Source organism: Hoplias malabaricus, chromosome 13, assembly GCF_029633855.1.
Source record: "Hoplias malabaricus isolate fHopMal1 chromosome 13, fHopMal1.hap1, whole genome shotgun sequence".
NCBI classification, from domain to species: domain Eukaryota; kingdom Metazoa; phylum Chordata; class Actinopteri; order Characiformes; family Erythrinidae; genus Hoplias; species Hoplias malabaricus.
In genome coordinates, this window is record NC_089812.1 from 5,226,748 (window position 1) to 5,248,214 (window position 21,467).

A 21,467-nucleotide genomic window follows, 5' to 3' on the forward strand; every position below is an offset into this window, starting at 1 on the left:
ATGTTTCTTTGCTTTTGGCCCAACGTTGTTTTAGGGCAGAGACGTCAGTCAGCGTATTTATTATAATCTTTTATAAAGTTTACTGAGTATAACACACTCCAACCCCCTGCCTTTATTTCCACTTCGAAAGAATAAAATATCCTCCCTAAATTCCCCCTCCACTCCACCTTTCCATGCAAATGAGTAGTTGTGTATGTCGATTTGACTTGTGTTTCCATAGCAACGCCACACAAAAGTACAATACTTGAATATAAAAAAGCGAACGTTTCCATCTTTCATCCTTGTGTCTCTCTGATCATCAGAGGGAATTAGCATGTCGGCAGAGATGTGGTGTGCAGAGCAGTTGTGCGTTTGGAAACTGGTTCTGAATTCTTAAACTAGAACCGGCTGTGTATGATATTTATACAATACAAAAAAAGAAGAGAAAATGACAATGAACTTCTTCAACCTCTCTCTTTCTCTCTCACGCACTCTCAGGAGTGCGTGGTTGCAGTTATGACTCGTGACTCTCTCCCCTCCAAGCTCCCTCTTCCATCTTGTAACCTCGTTTCTTTAATCATAACCATTTCAGGTCCTCGGGTTCATCGTCGCATTTCGCCCGTGCGCCAATGAGATGGAGGCTATTCAAAGCTTCCCTCTTTCACCTTGATTCTTCTGGATTGAGGCTCATTTGCACGCTCCTGCTTTGGCTTTCATCGCTTTTCAAAGACCTATAACATAATGAGAAGAATGCGAGATCAGTGGACGCTCTTCTTAAGGCCGGTTTAAATTGGCCGTCAGCGCTAGTAAAGCAAGAGTGCCGTCTTAATCTGTGGCGGGGATGCCAGTGTAAACCCCCTCACGTGAGGGGAGTGCACCAGGGCCGCATTCCTGGCCCGTTTGTGTTGTTCCACGTTCACAGCTGTGGAGCTCTCTCTCTGCAAGCAGCCTCTCGGCTCAAGCTGTGCACAGAATGAGCCAGCGGAGCTCTGGCTGCGGGGGGAGGGTTAAGGGGTCATGCTCTCAGGGATTCAGGGGCCAACATCAAACGGCCTAATCACTCCAATCCCGCTGGATCGGTCTGGGGGATAAGAATAGGCTGGATAACAAACTGGCTGGCCCTAAAATGCTGTTCCTTTCCTTTTTTTTTTCTTGTAAAACCAGATATTGTTGCATTCCCTGGATGAATTTAACAAAGTCCCTTCCCTGACCAGAGCACTTAAAAGCAACACAAATCTTTAACTTCATAAAAACTTGCATTAATTCGGATCAATAGCTTTGCCTTTGGACCTGCCCAGGTTCATTTGGTCCTTGTCTCTGAAGTTTCTCAGAACCAGGCTCGTGTTGTGATCCATAGCCAGATACAGGCGAGTTTTCTGGCTTCAAATGTGCTATGTTTCTATTAAAAGCAGGCTAGGCCTGAGTTGAAAGGCGCAGGCTTAGAACCCGAGGCTCCCTCTCTAACCCGGCCCAGCCGTCCGGCACTGCAGCAGCAGCAGAACAAAGCCCCCCCTCCCAACCCCATCATCCTTTATTTTTTTTTTCTCCATTTCTACCAACTGTGACCTTTTTTGATGTGGAGAGATGGTCGGAGCATGGAAATCAATAAGCCCATGTGCATTTGAAGCCACCTTATCTTAGCCCACATTCCTCCCCGGCGTTGGCACGTACAGGTGGGGCTCGAATGGGTGAAGGGGGAGATGGAGGCTGTCTGAGCACTGTCTGCCTACGTGGATGTGGATAGCGCAGTCCGTTCAATGATCAGAAGCTGGTAACAGAGCCATGAAAGATCCTCAGGGTTGTCTTATATGTTGATGTCATTTAAAGGTCCTCCTACGTCTGTCTACGTGCTTTTAATGACTTACAGGAGATACCTATAAACACATTACTTACCAAGAATGTAGGCTTCGTCTTATCCTTCAGTGAAGCAGGTAGAATTCAAACCCTGCTCCCTTTCTCTTGTAGGCAGTCAGTAAACAGTACTTTATCTGATTTCTTTTCACACCCAACTCACGCTCAGTGAAGTGATAGCAGAATCCAGTCTGATTTGGCTGCGGTTCAAATGTTTGCTCTTAGCCACGATAGACATAAATGTCATTTTACGCAGGTAAAAGCTGACACGTCCATGTTATAAACACCATCCCTCCATGTTGAACACGACTGTTGGACGAACGTCATGTCATTAACGTACGTTTACTCCTCCCTCATCTGTTTTCCCTTCACTTCGGGCCTTTTCTTCATTTTGACTCATTGTTTATGAATTACGACCTGTGTACATGTGTGGCTAATACATGCCTGATGTTCCATACCATCCCCATAAATGGCTAATGAAACCAAAGTGTGCTAAAGGCATGGCTGACAGAGCAGCAGAGCCCCTCACTGCTGGGGAAGGGAACAATCCAACTTTATGGATTGTCCAAGCTGTTGCTAGGAAAGAGCAGAGAGACGTGCCCTGCTGCATATCAGTGGAAAACCTAGCCAGCTGTTTCTTGCTATGCGCGCCTCTAAAGAGCATCTGAAAGCATTTAAATCAAACACAGTCACAGTTTCCACCCTGCGTTTTACGTATCCTGTCAGTCCCTTTAGCTCACAGTCTAATGCTCTTCCTATAGGTGATACCTTGCCCATGAGAGAGCGTTATATTATAAGCTGTTTATTTGGATATTGAGCATGCATCTGCTTAAAAAAAAAGCACAAATAGCTTGTGTCTATATTCAACATTTTTACTGTAGCATTAGTGCTATGAGGATATCATTTCTACCAAACACTAGATGTCTATAGACCTCTAAATCTTTATCATAACCCCAACACCTCTCAGTAGAGCCTTTCATGGATGGTTTCAGGACTAGTGTGAACTATTAAACCCTAGGTCAGTGCTGCAGCGATGTTGTGTTGACATCCAGAAGCACACACATCACCAAAGCATGATGATATGTAAACCATAAACATAGTTTTTTTTTCTGGGAAAGTTGGATATTTCTTTTGGTTACATCTATATGGTGTGAGCGAAAACATTACTCATCAGACAAGGCCACCTTCCTGCATCGCTTCTTGGTCCAGTTCTGATATGAACTGCGGTGCACAAGGTCAGCCTGTGGACTCAAGCTACGATGCACTGTGTGTTCTGACACATTACTGTCACAGCCAACGTTTAGCTTCTCAACAATGTGTGCTATAATTGCTTTTCTGACAAATTACTGCACACCTGCACACCTCGGTTTCCCCTGGGCACCCATGACCCTATCACTGGTTCATGTGTTATTTTTTGAAGCATCTTTGGTAGGTAGCACACACTGCGTACCAGTAACACCCCACACGACTGGCTGTTTTGGAGATGCTCTGATCAAGTCACAAATTAGCGCTTGTCACACAGCTTCCAACACATCAGCTTCACGATTGGACTGTTTACTTGTGACCTAACATGTCTCAGACCTTCATTGTTCCCACTGTAAGTTAATCAAGCTATTTATGTAAGATCTTAGTGGTTTTAATGTTGGGAATGATCCAGTTATGAAACGAAATGAGACAATAATCTCCCATCGTTATAGCTGCATGTGCCAACAGTGGGCAGTGAAAGACCTATAGTTAGGTCTGTGGGACCTAAACCAAGTCCTGGGTGCAGCTTGAGAGAAGATAGGAGTATGCATTTCTGGAAAATATACACGAGCGTTGGGTTAGATGAGTAAGCTCACATAGAAAACAAATACTTGTTGGTTTCTACTGTGTTAATGTTGATTGTATTCTCTCAAAGTCTGAAACCTAACATATTGTTGTACCCCAGTGGGCCCTTTTGTCATATGCAAACCGCATCCTTCAATGTATCCCCCCAAATAAACCTGAAAGGGCTGACGGGGAGGTTTACGATACATGTTGTATGACAGTCCTTTTGCAGCGTCAGGGTAATGACACTGATTTAAGTGGGGTGCTCAGATTTTCTGGTGAACCCAATACCACCCAGAAGGAGCAGGCATTAAAGGGAAAAGCAGACCTTCTGAACTCTGCTCTGCTCACACTGGTGGTCCCTGCTGTCATATCTGTTACAGCCTGAAACATACTACGCAATCAGTACAGCAAAGTCATTAACATAGCTTTTGGCCTGTGGCTTTTTCCATATTGGCTTGCTTTGAATTGCTGCTGATTAGCAAGACAAGAATTCGGCTCTTGATGTGACTTGTTTAGGTCCAACAAGACCAGCGCTTGCAAAAAGCGAACCATGAAGCAGTCAGCAAATTGTTGCCAGCTATTTATTCACCATTGAAGCGTTCTCAGAACAAATATTTGCTATACTATGCAGGCAGTGCAGGGAAAGGGAATAAAAATAAGCCAGCAGTACATTTTAACAGTATGTTGATTTGGTAAGGACTAATCCCTCGGCTCTTACGTCTCAATGCTGCAGCAAAAAAGGGGGATTTAGTCCTCTCTTTTCAGGCGGTGACATTACTGGCACAATGGTGCCTCGGCTGCTAATGTCATACTGCAGGGCCTTCTCTCCAGCACTGGCCTGATTTTGCCTCTCAGATCTAGCCGCATTAAATCTCCAACAAATGCCCTTCTGATCATTATAGACAGCCTCCATTTGCTATCTTTAAGTTCATTACTGTCTCCTCTGTTTTTTTTTTCGACTCTCACTTTCACTGTCTGCCCTCTTACAGAATATTTGACCACACTTGTGTAGTGTTAAATCTTCACTCTTCACAACTCTGCGGCTGCTGTTATTTTTGAACATTTGCGTATTTGCATGCCAGTCGAGGAGCCTGTGAGCCCTAGCTCTAACTGCAGTTTTTCTGGCTCTCTGGGGAGATGGCAATGGTGGATGGGGGTATTGGATGAGCGAGAGAAGAGAAGAAATGCCGCTCCCCTTTTTAGGGCACTGAATATTTCAGTTTTTTTCATTTTCCCCTCATTTCATGCGCTGCCTCTTTTCTTCCAGCTTTGATCTCTTTCTGGATTCGTTAGCATTCTGCTTATGCAAACTGGCGAAGTGGCTGGTCTCAGCTTTACAGACTGGTGTGGACTGGAGCGGCCCACGTGGGGACCTGTGCATCCATGTAGGTGTTCTGACTTTATACGTCCATCGCGTCCAACCACACGGCTCTTAGAAATGTAAGGGGGTAGGCCAAGGGCCAGATTCAAGCCTCTCGGTGCATCCCCCTCTGTTTACAAGACGTTCAAGTGAAACATCTCTTTACAGCATCGCCCAGTTCTGCTGTGTTTCTAATTTAAACTGACCTTTGCCGTCTCAGCATGATGTTTTGAGCATATTCCCTCAGGCAGACTCATACGTGTCAATATGCAAATGCATGCTGGCTTTGATTGTAATAAGTATTCCATTCTTGAGTCGAAATAAATGTAGATTGATGCAATAGTTTAGGGATGAAATGTGTAGAAGTAGTCAAAAGTGGTGAGGTGTTGGTTTTTCAGTGTCTCAAATACAGTACTTCCATTGTATATTACTCACAATTTGGTGACAGCAGTGGGTTAACTATAGAAACTAAAAATGTATGCTGTTGGCTGTTAATAATGTAATAAAACAACAACGTGTCTGTGGTGTCCTTTTGGACTATTAAGGATCGTTATTTTAATACGTTTTCCTTCAGTATTGGAAGACATTGCTGGTTTTTGCCAATGATAACATGACAAACTCCTCAGCCGTGATTATTTTGTAAAATGGCTAATAAAAATAGAGTTGAAGTGCAATGAAGGGTGTTCCTTTAAGACCAGAGCCCCCTCTGTGGGGGGGTGGGGCTTTAAAATCCTGAGGTTCACTAACGTGTGAATACACCACCACTAAGGGCACAGAGTATGCACGGGTTAACCAGAGCGAGGTATGAAGCTGACAAAATAAACTGTGGTGTAGCCACCTTCGTTGGCTGGCTGATTTAGGATTCATACAAGGACTTTTATGTTGATGAGCCTAAATATGGGTAGAGTGGAGCTTTGCCTACATTTATTCAGAAACTAATGTTGGAATAGCCGAATATTCAGGGTCAGCCGTAGTTAGCACATTAGCCTCCATTGCATTTCTCTGGTCATATCACATTAGCCACATATGTCCTTGTTTAATACTTTTCACTCTTCTTATAGGGTACATAATCTGATCACACTGTCCCTGCGCTCTGTAACAGATTCTTGGAGAGTAATGATTGTCAGAGGTTGAATCTCGACTGTCTTCCTACACACCGCGTTGTGCGTAGTGTAGGTCATAAAATAACTCCATAAAATAACTGAGTGTGTTGTATGTCAGAGTGTAACCTATTTATATTTGGCTCTAAGCTTGACATCTCCTATGAAATGTGGCGGTGTTTCGAATGCAAAGCAAACATTGTCTTAGATACATGGGCCTGGCCTTCCTGATATTCATTCATTCATTCATTCATTCATTGTCTGAAACCCTTATTCAGTTCAGGGTCGTGGTACATCCAGAGCCTACCTGGAATCATTGGGCGCAAGGCGGGAATACACCCTGGAGGGGGCACCAGTCCTTCACAGGGCGACACACACTCACGACACACACCTAGGACACTTTTGAATCTCCAATCCACCTACCAACGTGTGTTTTTGGAGCGTGGGAGGAAACCGGACATCTAATATAAGAGCTAAACGCTATCAAGTAGCGATTGAACCTTGTTGACTCAGCTCTATAAGCTACATCAAGGCGATTAAATCCCACCGTTCCTGCACTGTGAGCTACTGCAGGGTGAATAACCTCACTTTGCCCACTCCTCGAGTCACTCTGGTGTGATCAAACCCTGCTCAGTACCCAAACCTGTTACCCACACATGTACACGCTCCTAGTGTTAATACCTTATTTATCCGTAATGCTTTGATAAGGTAAGATGGTTTGAGAAAATGTGATACTGTACAGTTCTACTGGGCAATTATTTACAGACGTACAATACAAGGGTCCTACCTGAGTCCTACCTCTTTGGATGGAGAGAGAACTGAATATTTTATTAAATACTCTATTATTTTAATAAGAACACTGAAAAATGGAATTGTAGAGCATTGCTGTTTGCGCTGCAGGTTGCCATATGTATCAGAATGCAGCATAACACACTATTTCTGAATCAGATCCAGTTATAAACAGCAGGATATTGGCATCTTCTGAAAATTTGCTTTAACTTTAAAGCCACTTCTGCATGATTTTATTTAACAGCATGTATCATGAGTAATGTGTGCTAAAGGAATGAACAGAGTAAATAATAATTGATTGAAATTATAATTAAATAAGTATATGTATTAAGATTAAAAGCTAGAAATTAGAAATTCCACTTTTGTTCTGTATGTATTCTTAGGTTTTGTAATATTTGGGGTGACTAGGCCACCAGGTTTTGCTTTGCTTTGCCACACACATTACTCTTGCACCCCCCCCCCCCCCCCCCCCCAAACCCTAGTTCCACCATGACTGACGCTCCCTGTCGGAAATGGAAAGCCAGCAGCAGGAAAATGAATGGGAAGCTGAAATCCACCGCTGTATTTGAAGCCTGGCCGCAGCTGGCCTCTCTAGTCATTTTTGTGCCGCGGCGAGTTCTCCACATCGGAGGCGTCTGGTGGTTTGCGAGTCTTGGAAAAACGGACCCTCCTGTCTGGCCTGTGGCTGGGCGGAAGCTCCGTCACCCTTTCCTTAAGTCCTCCCCCTTCTTCTCTTTCTCCTCCTGCCCCCTGCCAGAAGCCCTTTAAGAGCACGGGATGAGAAGGATTTCCTCTGGTTTGACGGCATGTCTTTAATTTGAGCCTCCTCTCCTTCCACTTCTCTGACCAGAAAACCCCATTCCGAAAAAGCTAGAGCTGGCATTCCCCTTTCACCGCCCTGCGTTTCTTTATTCGTCCGCCGCCATCACCATCCCTCGCTCTGCCCTCTCATCTCCAGCGGCTCACTGTGATGGATGGTGACAGAATGTCTGCTCCTCACTTCACATCACACACTGCAGGCTCACCCACAGTAGTTCATACCAAAGGCCAAAGCATGTTCAGGGCATTAGCGTGTGGCTGAGAGATGGTTCTCAAAGCAATGTCAGAGAAGGGCTTTACCTGACTGTAGCCTGATCGTAGCCACGGTGTCCAGCATTAGGAAGCACATACTTGTATTAATTATGTAAAGAATGTTGTTAACTAACTTCTCTAGAGATCCTTCTTCATGGATCAGTGGTCCATCCGATCAGACCCCTCCCCTGAAGATCCTGATCTCTAACAAAGCTAATCAAGGTTTATGCAGTGTTCAGCTAACCACAAATGACTTAATGGTACCTACTCTACTCGACTCGGCTCTACTCGCTTTTTGGGACCTGTTTTTTTTTTTCACTACCACAAAAACGACTTTTTTTTGGGGGGACTCTACATGGCTCAGCAGCGAATGAGTTCAGAAGTATTTCCGTTTCTTGTTGCACTGTCCAGCTCTCACTGGATTCTTCCATCTGAACATACTTTACTCAACAGGCTAAGAAAAAATTTGTCTACTTTTTTTCCCAATCTTAGATTATGGGGGTATTTATGTAAACATTAATTGGATTGTGTCATTTAACACATCACTGTAAACTTTATGAAGCAACTGGTCGGGTTCCACTTTCAGTACATCGTTATATATTTTGGGTTATTGTTGTGTACAAAGCAATTATTGATCAGCTTCCGTCTCGTCTGACGTTTTATCTGTTAAACAGGTCTCTGTATAAATATATAACACTGGACATTCCAACAGTTCGGACTCAATTTTAGTTAAAGCACACCTTTAAGGTTAAATTTGAGCAGTTTATTACTTTCAATGATTTTAAAGTATCTTGTTAATGTATATCTTCATGCATTGTATTTTATTTTTGTTTGTTGTTTTTTAGGGTGTAGTATTTGTGCACATTTATGTGCTGTGTCTTGGCCAGGGCTCACTTATATATTGGTCTCAGTTTGACCACCCTGGTGAAATAAAGGTTAAATAGAAATAATAATAACCTCTTCAAAAGACTACATCATAATTGTATAAACTGCCATTGTGCCTCAGACAAAAACAAAGGCGATCTCTACTGTAGCTTAGAGATTTTACAGATAGCTGGTTTGTACTGTATGCCTGTATTTTGTCAGGATTTGGCAAGTTTACACTTCACAGTTTAGTCCTTACCTGTGTCCAGGTGCCATTTGCCTAATGAAAAAGCAAAATCCAGAGTTGTACCAAGTTGAATAGAATGGGTATTATGCAGAAAAGAGCCTTTGGTTATGTACTGAAGCTACTGTAACTTAGCACCAAGACTAGACTAATACATACAGCACTGTGCAGAAGTCTTAGGCCCCTAAGGTAATGATATATATTTAAACTAATGCCCTCTCAGTGAGCGTGGGGCTGGTATAAAGTTATATATAATCACAGTAAACACAAACAAATAATGATATAAAACAAATAACATAAGATAATGTTTTTCTATGAAGTAGTAGGTGAGAGTGATTTCCACATCATCCACAGCATTATTTAAAATCGTTAAATCTCATAACCTCTGGTGTCTAACACTTCTGCACAGTGCTGTGTGTGTTTGATATAGCCCTATGTGTATGTTAGAAAAGGGAATGTGCTGTTTTAGTATATTAAGTGGATGTACATCACTTGTTACTGCAGTGGACCCTCCGTATGTGCGTCGTTCGTTTTTGTATTTGCTGCACATCCAGCACTACACTGAATCCACACAAATGGAGTTATGGGAAAGGCATAGTCTTCTGTAGCTTCCAGCCATTTCTCAGATCTTCAGTCTTTCTCCAGCAGTTGTCGCCTAAGTATTGTTCACTTCGTGTCTATTTTGAGACCTCATTCCTTCGTTGGGTTTGTAATAATGTTGTTAGGTTTTTAATGGTTGTGTCCGTACTGAAAGTGTACAGACTTTTTTATTATTGTTATTATTCACTAAGCAACTACTATAAACAAAAATAATGACTATTTACGTGACATCAGTGTTGTATTGGGTATTATATGTTATCTACATTCATTCATTCATTCATTATCTGTAACCCTTATCCAGTTCAGGGTCGCGGTGGGTCCAGAGCCTACCTGGAATCATTGGGCGCAAGGCGGGAATACACCCTGGAGGGGGCGCCAGTCCTTCACAGGGCAACACAGACTCACACCTACGGACACTTTTGAGTCACCAATCCACCTACCAACGTGTGTTTTTGGACTATGGGAGGAAACCGGAGCATCCGGAGGAAACCCACGCGGACACGGGGAGAACACACCACACTCCTCACAGACAGTCACACCGGAGGAAACCCACACGGACACAGAGAGAACACACCACACTCTTTACAGACAGTCACCCGGAGGAAACCCACGCAGACACAGGGAGAACACACCACACTCCTCACAGACAGTCACCTGTGTGACTGCGACACCTACCTGCTGCGCCACCGTGCCGCCCCATGATATCTGCAAATATTGCACCATTTTATAAAAGGGACTCTGTATCTGGAACCAGTCCACAGTGGATACCGAGGGTCAGCTGTGTCCGTGTCATTAGTTATTGCCACATGAGTCATTAAGGATATAACATCATGGACATGATTGAATATAGGCCCAAACTCTTTACTCTAAAGTCAGCTAGAGTGATGTATATGGCCTTTTCTGCGGTTGCAGACTTGTCCTCTTTTTCTCAATCAGCCACTTTGTCTTTCTTCTCCTTGAAAGACTCAGAGTTCAGAGGGCTATTTTTGTGGCTTCGTCTCTTTCCCATCTTTCCTTTCTTTTTTCAGTCACTTTTTTTTTTCCCACTCCCTCTTTTCTCTCCCTCCAAAGCGGGTTGCTCCACATCAGAGATCCGGAGAAGGTCCTTTTGTGTCTGCCTCTGCCCTGTAGGCATTCATGTTGCAAGGCAGATTAATAATTACAGACTTACAGAGTACACAACATTGGAGGGGTGGAAAAAAAAAAGACAATTTCTGGATCTTTTGATGTCAAACATGAGAGAGACCAAAATTACACTGGGAAAAAAAAGAAAGAAGGGGGGGGAAAGGTCCCTAACTTTTTTTTTTTTTTAGTACATTTTCTCACTCTTTGTTGACATTATTTCCTGTTATTATTATGTCTGGCATTTGTGTGTGCATTAAAAAAGACAGTGACTAAAGCAGAAACGAATCCCACATCAGAGATGTGCTGTAGGTGGTTGTTTGTCATTGAATCATATGAAACACTTTGGAAAAAGTCTTCATGTCTGACTGCTTGTTAGAGCACTTTTTTTGACTGTGTAACCACAGGCTTTTTTTTATGAATTGTGACTATGGAATGAGCTGCACAATGCTGTGGAGAAGTACTACGGAGTTCAAAAGATGATTAAAGATCTAAACCAAGTAAGAACTGGTAGACAATCAAAAGTGTCACCATCAGATAAAGCTTTCATCTCGGAGACACAGGAGGTAATCAGACTCTGCTCTTGGATCAGATCTGAAGAGGTCCACGGTTTTTTCTGTCCATTCTTCCACAGCGAATAGACTCAGCGGTGTGGATCTGAAAGGATCTGGAGCTCTCAGGAAGCTATTACTAATAAATAATGATTTTTTTGATTTATAAACACAGAAACTGCTGATGTTCTCAGAATGTTAGACTGACCCCAGAGCAGTCTTCAGCATTTTTTTTTTTAAAGTGTTTGAGAGTCCTTGGAGCTGATGAAGCCCCTTTCACACATGAACTGTGAAGGAGCTCCAGAGAAACTCTGGATTATCAGGTCCAGAGAGTTTGCAGAGTGGTCCTTTCATACGTGTACCGCACAGTTCTTCAGTCTGTTTTCATGTTCAAAACCAGTCGAAATCGCAACGCCCCAGTGATTACGGTTTGCTAGGCTTTCTCTCTCTCTGCTCACGGCAGAGAAGCGCCATCTGGAGGTTTTTAGACAACGGAGAGACTCCAAACGCTGAAAAGCACCAACCGAGATGAGGATGTTGCTCTATTCCTGCTCCATAGGGGGGTAACACTGACATATTCCTGCTGTTTCTGATCACTTAAGGTGGAACTGACTCTAAACTCGGGAGACGGCTAACTGCATTAGCGACAGACCAATGTTTTGACACAGAAAAAGGTTAGATTTATTTGTTCACTTCTGCTTTGTGAAGTGTTCTGATAAAGTAAGGTTTTCTTCCCTGAAACTGAAAAGTAAAAAGTGGGATTTAATTGAGTGAACGATAAGGTCTTACAGTGGCGTATAGTAGAGACTCCTCTCTTCCTCCCTTTTTTTCCTTTAAAAAATAAAACATAAGTCACTCAGGAAGGTGAGGCGTTTTAGAGAACTTTATTTATTCATTTATGTTTTTTTTTCCTTAAATGCTTCACCTTCCTGCTTGACATCAAACAGACTGATTTCATTACACTTGGTGTCGTAATCCGTGTTGCCTCAGTGCTTCGCTGGAGTCTCATGGCTCTTGTGGATGTGGCAGTTAGTGCGTTTGATTGCATGCTAATGTTTTGTCTCCCGGGCTCGAGCGAATCTTCCTGTCAATTAAAAGTAATTACCACAGTAATTACACTCACTCGCAGGAAAGAGAGCGAGCTGGCTTTTGCTGTGCTGCCGATGCTGCTTACACACACACACACACACACACACACACACACAAAACCTTAGAGGAGCTTGACAGGCTCTCTGTAGCAGTCAGTCTCATCCCAGGCTGAAGACTGTCTTAACTCTGACAGCTCTTTTGGCTGCTGTCTCTCTGTATTGTTGTTCGACATGGCGCTGAAGCTTTGTTTGTTTTGCTAGCTGCAGCACTCCGTATTCAATCCCCCCTCCTCCCCCTCTCTTTTTTCCTCACCGCTATGGTTTGAAGTGCTGTAATGGGCACTGAACCTGTGTTGCCTCTGAAAAGCAGCACAAATCAGGTGATGAAAAGTAGAAATCTTTTCCTCCTTTTCTTTTTCACTCCATTTCCCCCCACCTCCCCCCCCACTGAATGCAGGCTGCAGTACAATAATAACCATTTATGTCTTTGTCTTTGTGTGTTTTTCCACAGCGCATGCCTGGGGACATTATGGGCTTGGACTGGGTTCTGTGAGGAGAGCTGGGCCGGCTCCCAATTCTCTTGGGTTGAATTCTATAGATACTTTAGGCTTATGCTTTCACACCCACTTTATTTACAGCTTTTTCTTTTCTGGCTGAATTGGAGATCAGTTATTGAGCAGTTTGTGGAAGCGTTTTTTGCGTCCGTTAAGTTTCAGGGAGGATGGGAGAACCAGAGTTAACAGAGATAAATAAAATGTAGACAAAACATTGTAATTTTTGTTTCTGAAAATAACGTCATGTGCAGCTTTTCAAATGATATGTTTGTTGCGCACATGCTCTACAGAGAAAACACATGCGCACATGTTAATGCGGGTTATTGAGTATTTCCTGAACTTAATATTTTCATTCATTATCTGTAACCCTTATCCAATTTATGGGTCCCCAGAGGAAACCCACGCAGACACAGGGAGAACACACCACACTCCTCACAGACAGTCACCCGGAGGAAACCCACGCAGACACAGGGAGAACACATCACACTCCTTACAGACAGTCACCCGGAGCGGGAATCGAACCCACAACCTCCAGGTCCCTGGAGCTGTGTGACTGTGACACTACCTGCTGCGCCATCGTGCTGCCCAACTTAATATTTTACAAAATGATAAATAAAAAAAGAGAAAAACCCATATTTAACTTGTGTTCACCTCTTTTCATTTCAAGAAAAAGTACTTTCCAGGAATATTAAGTTATGCATACAATATGAGACATGGTTGACTCTTTCTCACAGGGAGAAAGAAGAGCAGTTGAGTCGTGTGAGGGAGGCACAGAGGCAGCAGGCCCAGCAGGCGGAGCTGGCACTGGAGAGTTTTAAGAAGCAGGTGGAGCTGAGCTCAGAGAAGGTCTACACCGACATGAAGCAGCAGGTGAGCCTCAACCAACACTCTCCTCCCAACAGCTCGCTCTCACCCACACACCGATAATCCTAACAAGCCCGTCTCCAGTCGTCTGCCGGCAGTCGCTAGTGGGGAAGGCTACAGAAACAGTTGAGTGTTGGCTCTGGCTTGTGTTTTGGTTGTATGAACTGCCCTATAGTCCAGACAGGCAGCACTGAACTAATCAGCAGGAATGGCTGGTTGTAAATCAACTCAGCTTGTCCAGACTGTCTCGCCGGATATCACCGCACAAGCAGGGAGTCTGACTCGCTGCATATGGCATTCAGTATCTCACACATGTGCCTGTTATGAACATAACGCTTTGAGATCAGTTGTTTATTTTCTGAGGAAGGCCCTGGAATGTGGGTTGAGACGTCAAAAGAGAAAAGAGTTGAGAAAGGTTTAACCCACTGGAATTAGTAAACTCCTTTTACGGTTTTAAAATAAGGGGAACTCGGCCTTGAATGGTGTATTGCTTTTTTAAAAACGGGTAAAACGTAATCTAATACAATACATTAACATTCAGTATTTCACTTTTTAATTGTACTTTTTAATGACAGTAATTTACTAACAATAAAAAGACTGTTCACAATATTTCCACCGAACAAAATAGTGTTACGGCATAATGGGTTATATCCGCTATAATCACCATAATATTAATTTTTTTTTACCGGTTTAAAAATTATGACCACATTATTGCAGACGATACGATACGGTGCAGCCCTGGTAACACTTCTCAAACTCTAGAGATTTTAACACAATTTAAACAAATGACATTGCACCAAATTACTTGTAGCAGAATCATAAAAACAGAGATAAACCTGCTGTAGAGTTTCTTAATGCATTTTGGAATACAGTGGATCCTCTACTAACGAACTTTCCCAGATACGAACCGGGCATTTGAATATTTTTTGCCTCCACCAACGAACCACGACTCTAGAAACGAACCCGAGCCTCCTCCGAGCCGGCGGCTGGAAATGGCCACTGACCCCAATAGGCGAGTCTCCCAGCGCCCAGACTTGAGTGAGCTTTTAAGATTAGCACATTGTAGCTTTAGCAATTTAGCATTAGTGTAAATAGCAGACATCGAAATTGGTGCTAAGTTAAACCGTATCTACGCTTCGTCTCCCCACATTCACCGTCTACTCTCCGTTATTCCACCCACCCCCCACCTCCCGTCATACAGCCAGTGCCTGTGTTACTCCTCCAGCCAGTCGTTTATTACTGTTACCACTGTATTTCTCTTTTATTTTTAGTAACGCTACATGTATTTTTTTACTAATTTGAGAGTGTTGTAAACATATATCAGTGCAAAAAGGGTGACTCTTGGGTGGGGGCTGGAACCCATTAATCGCTTTTTTTCATTATTTTAAATGGGGAAAATTGACTCGAGAAACGAACTTTTCTACTTACGAACCGGGTCACGGAACGGATCAAGTTCGTAAGTAGAGGTTCAACTGTACTTTGATCCTTCACTGCAAGCTGTTTAGGCCCCGAGGCAGAAAAGGAGCCCTGTTCCACTGCATTCCCTTCATGCTTCCCTTTGAGAAGAGGTTTAGATATTGACATCATTTCGTTCTTATTCAAGCGTCATGCTGTGTACAATTACCAAAAGATTTTTGGTTTTATTTCCTTTACCTGAGAAACTTGAAATGAGATGTCATTAGAAAATCTTAGGGACATCACTTTTGTTTCATATTTTCACATTTTGTTTCTTATCAGACACATGATCTTAGAAGTAATCAAGTGCAAGAGATACCTAGAGATGCTCAGTTGTTACCTTAGGTCTTTTGGATTTTGTTTGTCCTTATGATGAACTTTGGATGCTGCATATCGTGGATATTATTTTTCCTTTGTTTTCCTTTTTAAATTTGCTTGACTGTGGACTAATGGAGGCTTAAGCCTTTAGAAATCTTTTTGAAAGCGTTTCCAGTCGTGTACGCTTTGTTGTAATTAATGAAGACTATAAAATGACTAAATATTAGACCCTACCTGCTTTAAACCAAAAGAACAGGGATATCTGTTATAACTTAAAGCCGTTAATGGGCTGTTTCTGTGCTGTGGTTGTGATGTAATTCATTAGTTTAATAAAACATATTGCCCGTGATAACGTAGTGTAACATTTATACAACTTTTCCATATTTAACGGCTCAAAATGAATGAACAGATCATTGTATTTTATACATAAATCAGTCGCAATTTAGATTTAATTTGTAATCAGCTGTAAATCAATTCGTTTTAGTATTTGCATGATTGGCAGGGGGTTAATCAAGGGCAGCAGCAAGCCATAGATTTTGGAACATGGTTGTGAGGATTTGATTGGGTTCAGCCCCAGATTAATCAGGTCAGGATCTTTACTTCCGGATCACAGATACCACTCCAGATCATCCCGGACGTCTTGAATGAGGCTCCATCTCTCCACCGCTTTACAGTTTAATGCTTGAGGGCCTTATAAACTTGTAGCCTGCACATGGTCAGTTTCTCCACAGGGCCCTGTTGCTTCTTGTTGTTGTTAAAGCAGCTGAAACTCCAGGTCAGTAATGGATGCATCTTAAAATAATGTACTATTTCACAGACCTTTCAAAAGGAAGTGTATTTATCAATGAATTAATAAGTGGTGCCAGGTCTCGAAAACACCAGGAAATGAGGGGCTAGGCCTGGAAGGTAGTTAATGTAAATAATTCCTTTATTGCTCAGCCTCATCCTCATTTAAATAAAACTATATGGAATCAAAGCTACCTACTGAGCACCCTTGAGAACATCAAGGGGTATTTCAGTGTTATCTGATATTGTTGGGGTCTGTACGTCCAGACTTCTAGGTGTCATTAAAATATCTGTTTTCTATTTGCTTTGTACCGATTGCTTTGTAAGTGATAGTAGCAGGAATAAGGGATTATTTGGTCAATATTTAATTAGTCATTCAATAAACAGTTTTCTAAGGCTTTTGGAAAAATAGTTTCTTCCGTTTACTAAGTCAAAGTAAATAAGAACTGAGACACAATCACAGGATTTTTTTTTTTTCATGGCAGATGTTCAATTCATTATTTGCTTCATAAACAACACTGCTGCCTCTTGTCTCCTTCACAAAGCCTGTGTTGGCAATAGGCAACAAAGCAGAACACTACGTATTGAGACATGAGGCACACCCTTAGTGTGCTTTGTGACCATAGTTTAACTCATTGTTTCCTTTGTAAACAACTGCCTCATCCTTCATGCGTTGAGCCGTCTCACTCTGCACACGGTAGGGCACCAGTATTGTTTGATCAGTTGGCGTCAGTGTGGAAGTCTGCAGGCCTCAGTATGAAGGCTTTACTCCACACATCCTGCTCCCAGATGCTTCAGCAGGCGCCACCGAGGCCAAAGAGCGGGGATTTCTGCTTCTTCCTCCTCCTCTTCCTCCACCTCCTGCCACAGCTGCCTACAACATGTGCCCCGTCCCGTTTACCACAGCACACTGAGTCCCCCTTAACTGTCACAACAGCTTGTGTTTTGTATCAGCTATTTTATTTTTTTCTAAGTGCAAAACAGCTCTCTGTGAGGTTTGGAAAGAATTGACTCTATAATGCAACGCTGTGAAACTGCAGTTTAGAGGATCAAAGTTTAGTAATACTCTATATTTTATAATACGAAGTCAGTAAAAGACCTTTGTGTCCTGCGTGTGATTCTGTTTATAAAACACGTGTTAGGGCTGTCGTGATTAATGATTAAACTTAAATGCTAAGCACCACTTAATGGACCTCCATGAATATTCCACATTATTGTAGTTACTGACAGATATAAGTATGAATTAAAATGAAAATAGCAGCTTAATTTGCTTTAAAACTGACAATTTTATTAAATTGATGGAAAAACCCGAGCTCGCTACGGAAATTCTCGAACGCAACCGTGACGTCACTGGTGAACAACAGCTGAACAACGCCGCGGTAAAACACCGTTATGACTGACTGTTATGACAGTATCTAGCTAAATAACCAACATTATTCATGACAATAGCCTAGCAATAAGCTAAACTCAAATGTAGAGGTACCGTTATTCTTGTAAATGTGATCGAAGTCGAACTCGAATTCATCCGACACTATAAACCTCCGTAATGCAGCTACGTAGCCGAGTATAATCTGAGCAACGGTCTTTTAAACCTTATTCCTTGAATTAGTAAGAAATAACATGTTTTCTGACGATCAATAAACACAAGTTAGGAACTCAAATTCCACTGTATTTATTTGTTTGACACTCATATCGCTACTGCTTAGCCTTTAATCATCAATATGTAATATTAAATTCAGTTTCTACATTTCTAGGAAAGTTTAAGACTAAATGTTGGGTGTCTAGTCACAATCCATCAGGGAGGTCAGGTTCTGATGTTGCATTACAAACATTACTCCAGTTCATCCCAATGGTATTGAAAGGTGTTTCATCACTCCAGAGAATGCTTTTCCTTTCCTTCAAGCCCAGTGTCTAAGGGCTTTAGAGCTGGTCTCAATAACCAGTTTTGTGGTCTGTTTAAAGGTCCATCACAATAATTACATTATCTACTTATCGTACAATTAACTCTATTAACTACAGTGAACTATTTCAGCTTTATACCCCAAAGTCAAGGACCTTGAGATCTTCTGACCAGTTTTTCTTGAAGGTTCCCCAGGCAAAGAAAAAGCTAAAGAGTGACTGAGCGTTCCCAGTCCCTGCTTCAAGGCTCTGGAACAAACTCCCCAATGACATCCGTCGTACTCCCTCTCTACAGGCGTTAAGTCGAAACTAAAAACGCATCTATATCGTTTGACTTTGACAACGGCTGGTTATGGTGTTTCAAGCAATGCTTTCTGAATGCCTTTCATGTGAGTCTTTGTTCTTAATTGTATTCTTGGCTGTGTAAAGCACTTTGGTGCAAAGTTGGTTGCTTTTAAATGTGCTATAGACATAAACTTTACTTGACTTCAGTATCGTCCATTGTTTTTACTGGCCTTTAAAATCACCAGTATTTTAGCCGCTCGCTCTGTTCTGTTCTCAGTTTTTTTCTGGTCTCTCTCTGTTGTAGAGCTGTTACGTCGTTGTTTCAAGTATAAAGTGGTTTTATTTTATTGATGGTTTGTTTGCTGAATACACTTAAACATTTGTTTTATTCAAATTTTTATTCTTTTAAGTTTTTGATAAAAGGGATGTAAATGCATTGCTATACTCATTATTATCATTCTTTCAGTGTCTTAAAATGACAATAATATCATAACAATATAGTAATCACAGAAAATGGCTATAGTGTAGTGATAGTGATAGGTCGAGATATATTTCCCAAAAATAACTGTGATATATTTATACAGGGGTTGGACAATGAAAGTGAAACACCTGGTTTTAGACCACAGTAATTTATTAGTGTGGTGTAGGGCCTCCTTTCGTGGCCGATACAGCGTCAGTTGGTCTTGGGAATGACATACACAAGTCCTGCACAGTGGTCAGAGGGATTTGAAGCCATTCTTCTTGCAGGATAGTGGCCAGGTCTCTACGTGATGCTGGTGGAGGAAAACGTTTCCTGACTCGCTCCTCCACAACACCCCAAAGTGGCTCAATAATATTTAGATCTGGTGACTGTGCAGGCCATGGGAGATGTTCATCTTCACTTTCATGTTCATCAAACCAATCTTTCACCAGTCTTGCTGTGTGTATTGGTGCGTTGTCGTCCTGATACACGGCACCGCCTTCAGGACACAATGTTTGAACCATTGGATGCACATGGTCTTACTGGTGCAATGTGCAGTTAATGAAGACTGGCCACCAGGCTGCTCCAATTTAGCCATGAAACCTCCCACACTACAATGACAGGTGTTTCACTTTCACTGTCTAACCCCTTTATGTATATATATATATATATATATATATATATATATAATAGCATGATAATGAAGTTAAACCCTTTTAAAGAGAAATGAGTTTTTAGCTTTTTAGCAAAAACATTAATAATATAAAGCCGTAGTTCATAAATAAAGCAACATAACATCTTCAGAACAGAGAGAACAGAACAGAGTGAGCCACTTATACACAGGTGTGTCAAGGTAAGTGCCATGATCATAAACGAGTGGACGTATACTGGTGCAGGGAGGTTTATTTTATCAGAAATTTACATACAATAACTACAAGGAAACACACTGGACACTTCACCTAGTAAGACTAAACACGTCTTAGAGACACACAGCTAAATATATGAGCTAAAGACAATAATAGGGAACACCTGAGAAGGTTAACGAGAGGATGACGAAACAAACACACGTCTAGGTAAACATACGCAAACCACTATGGAAAAAAGATATAGAAATTAAAGGATAGGAATAAAACAGGAGCAGGAAGGAATACCTGTGACAAGGTGATGCTCATTCGTATCTTAACAAACCCCAGGAAAAGCTGTGTTTCATATTGAGGTAAAAAAAAAAAGGATTTTTATAATAAGACAATAATATAATTATTGTGACAGCCCCACCTCTAACCCACAGCTGGTAGCGACCGTAGTGACCCCACACCCGTTTACCAACACACCAGAGCGTTCTGAATTGTGGTGTGTGATTATTTGTGGAGATTATACAAGATGTGTTTTCAAAACTGTCCACAGAGTGAAGCTTAAAGTTGCTTAGTTTGACTTTTCCACGTGGTTTCTTCTAACACATGTTTGCTCAGGAATGACTGAATAGATGAGCATGCAGGTGAATAGTGTAATGTTTATTGGCTGTCGGTGTGAGACAGAGCTCAGATCCATCTGCTTTGCTTCGTGAGAGAGTTTAAAGACTCGTATTTACTCATGAGACCCAGAAGACTTACTGAAAGTTGTTTCATTACACAATGAATCTCACTGTAAGATGGAGCAGAATATTTGCTTTCAAGTGACTGCCCATGTACCTGTTTAAAGCCCAAAATTCCATCTGTTTTTTTAAACCACACCCCTCCCAGTGTCCTTCAGGGTTTTTCATCATCAGTATTCCTTTCTCTAGCAGCTACAAGTCTGCTACTCTCGATGCATTTCAAATATTCTTGCCCTTTGTTGATAATAACAGGAGCTGCACACTCGTAAGGCAGGTCTTCAGGAGCCTGAGTGAGTCGACAGTGATGTGATCAGTGTCAGCAATTCAGAAAGGACCAGTGGTAGAGGGTATTTAATTCTTTAGTGTAAATGATATATTGGAATGTGATCATATAAATACACCTCCAGATATAGTTTACTGTGAACATTAATATCACACTGATTTTAAATTTACACATTGCTTTGCCAGCTTCATTTTTGACCAGGGCTTGATGACAGAGACCTACATCATAATTTAAGAGCACTGAGCATGACATTAAACTGCTTTAGTGGTATTTTAGAAAACTCAGGATGCATGTTGGTGGGAGACAGTTAAACTAAGTCTTAGAGACATAGCTATAATGAGGCTGACAACATTAGAATCAGAAGATATGATTACTGATTACATATTTAGCTACTTGGCGGGCCACCTACACGGTGGTGCAGCAGGTAGTGTTGCAGTCACACAGCTCCAGGGACCTGAAGTTTGTGGGTTCAAATCCCGCTCCGGGTGACTGTCTGTGAGGAGTGTGGTGTGTTCTCCCTGTGTCTGCGTAGGTTTCCTCC

The 21,467-nt window shown here is 42.0% G+C and overlaps 1 protein-coding gene across 4 annotated transcripts in view; it reads left to right on the top strand.

Moving 5' to 3' along the window:
- cep112 (centrosomal protein 112) overlaps nt 1-21,467 on the top strand; it is a 191,343-nt gene that overhangs the window by 80,165 nt on the left and 89,711 nt on the right. For all 4 annotated transcript variants that reach the window (XM_066641756.1, XM_066641758.1, XM_066641755.1 and 1 more), the window contains one exon: nt 13,720-13,855. In XM_066641756.1, the coding sequence (XP_066497853.1) occupies nt 13,720-13,855 (136 nt within the window). The remainder of the gene's footprint in view (nt 1-13,719; nt 13,856-21,467) is intronic.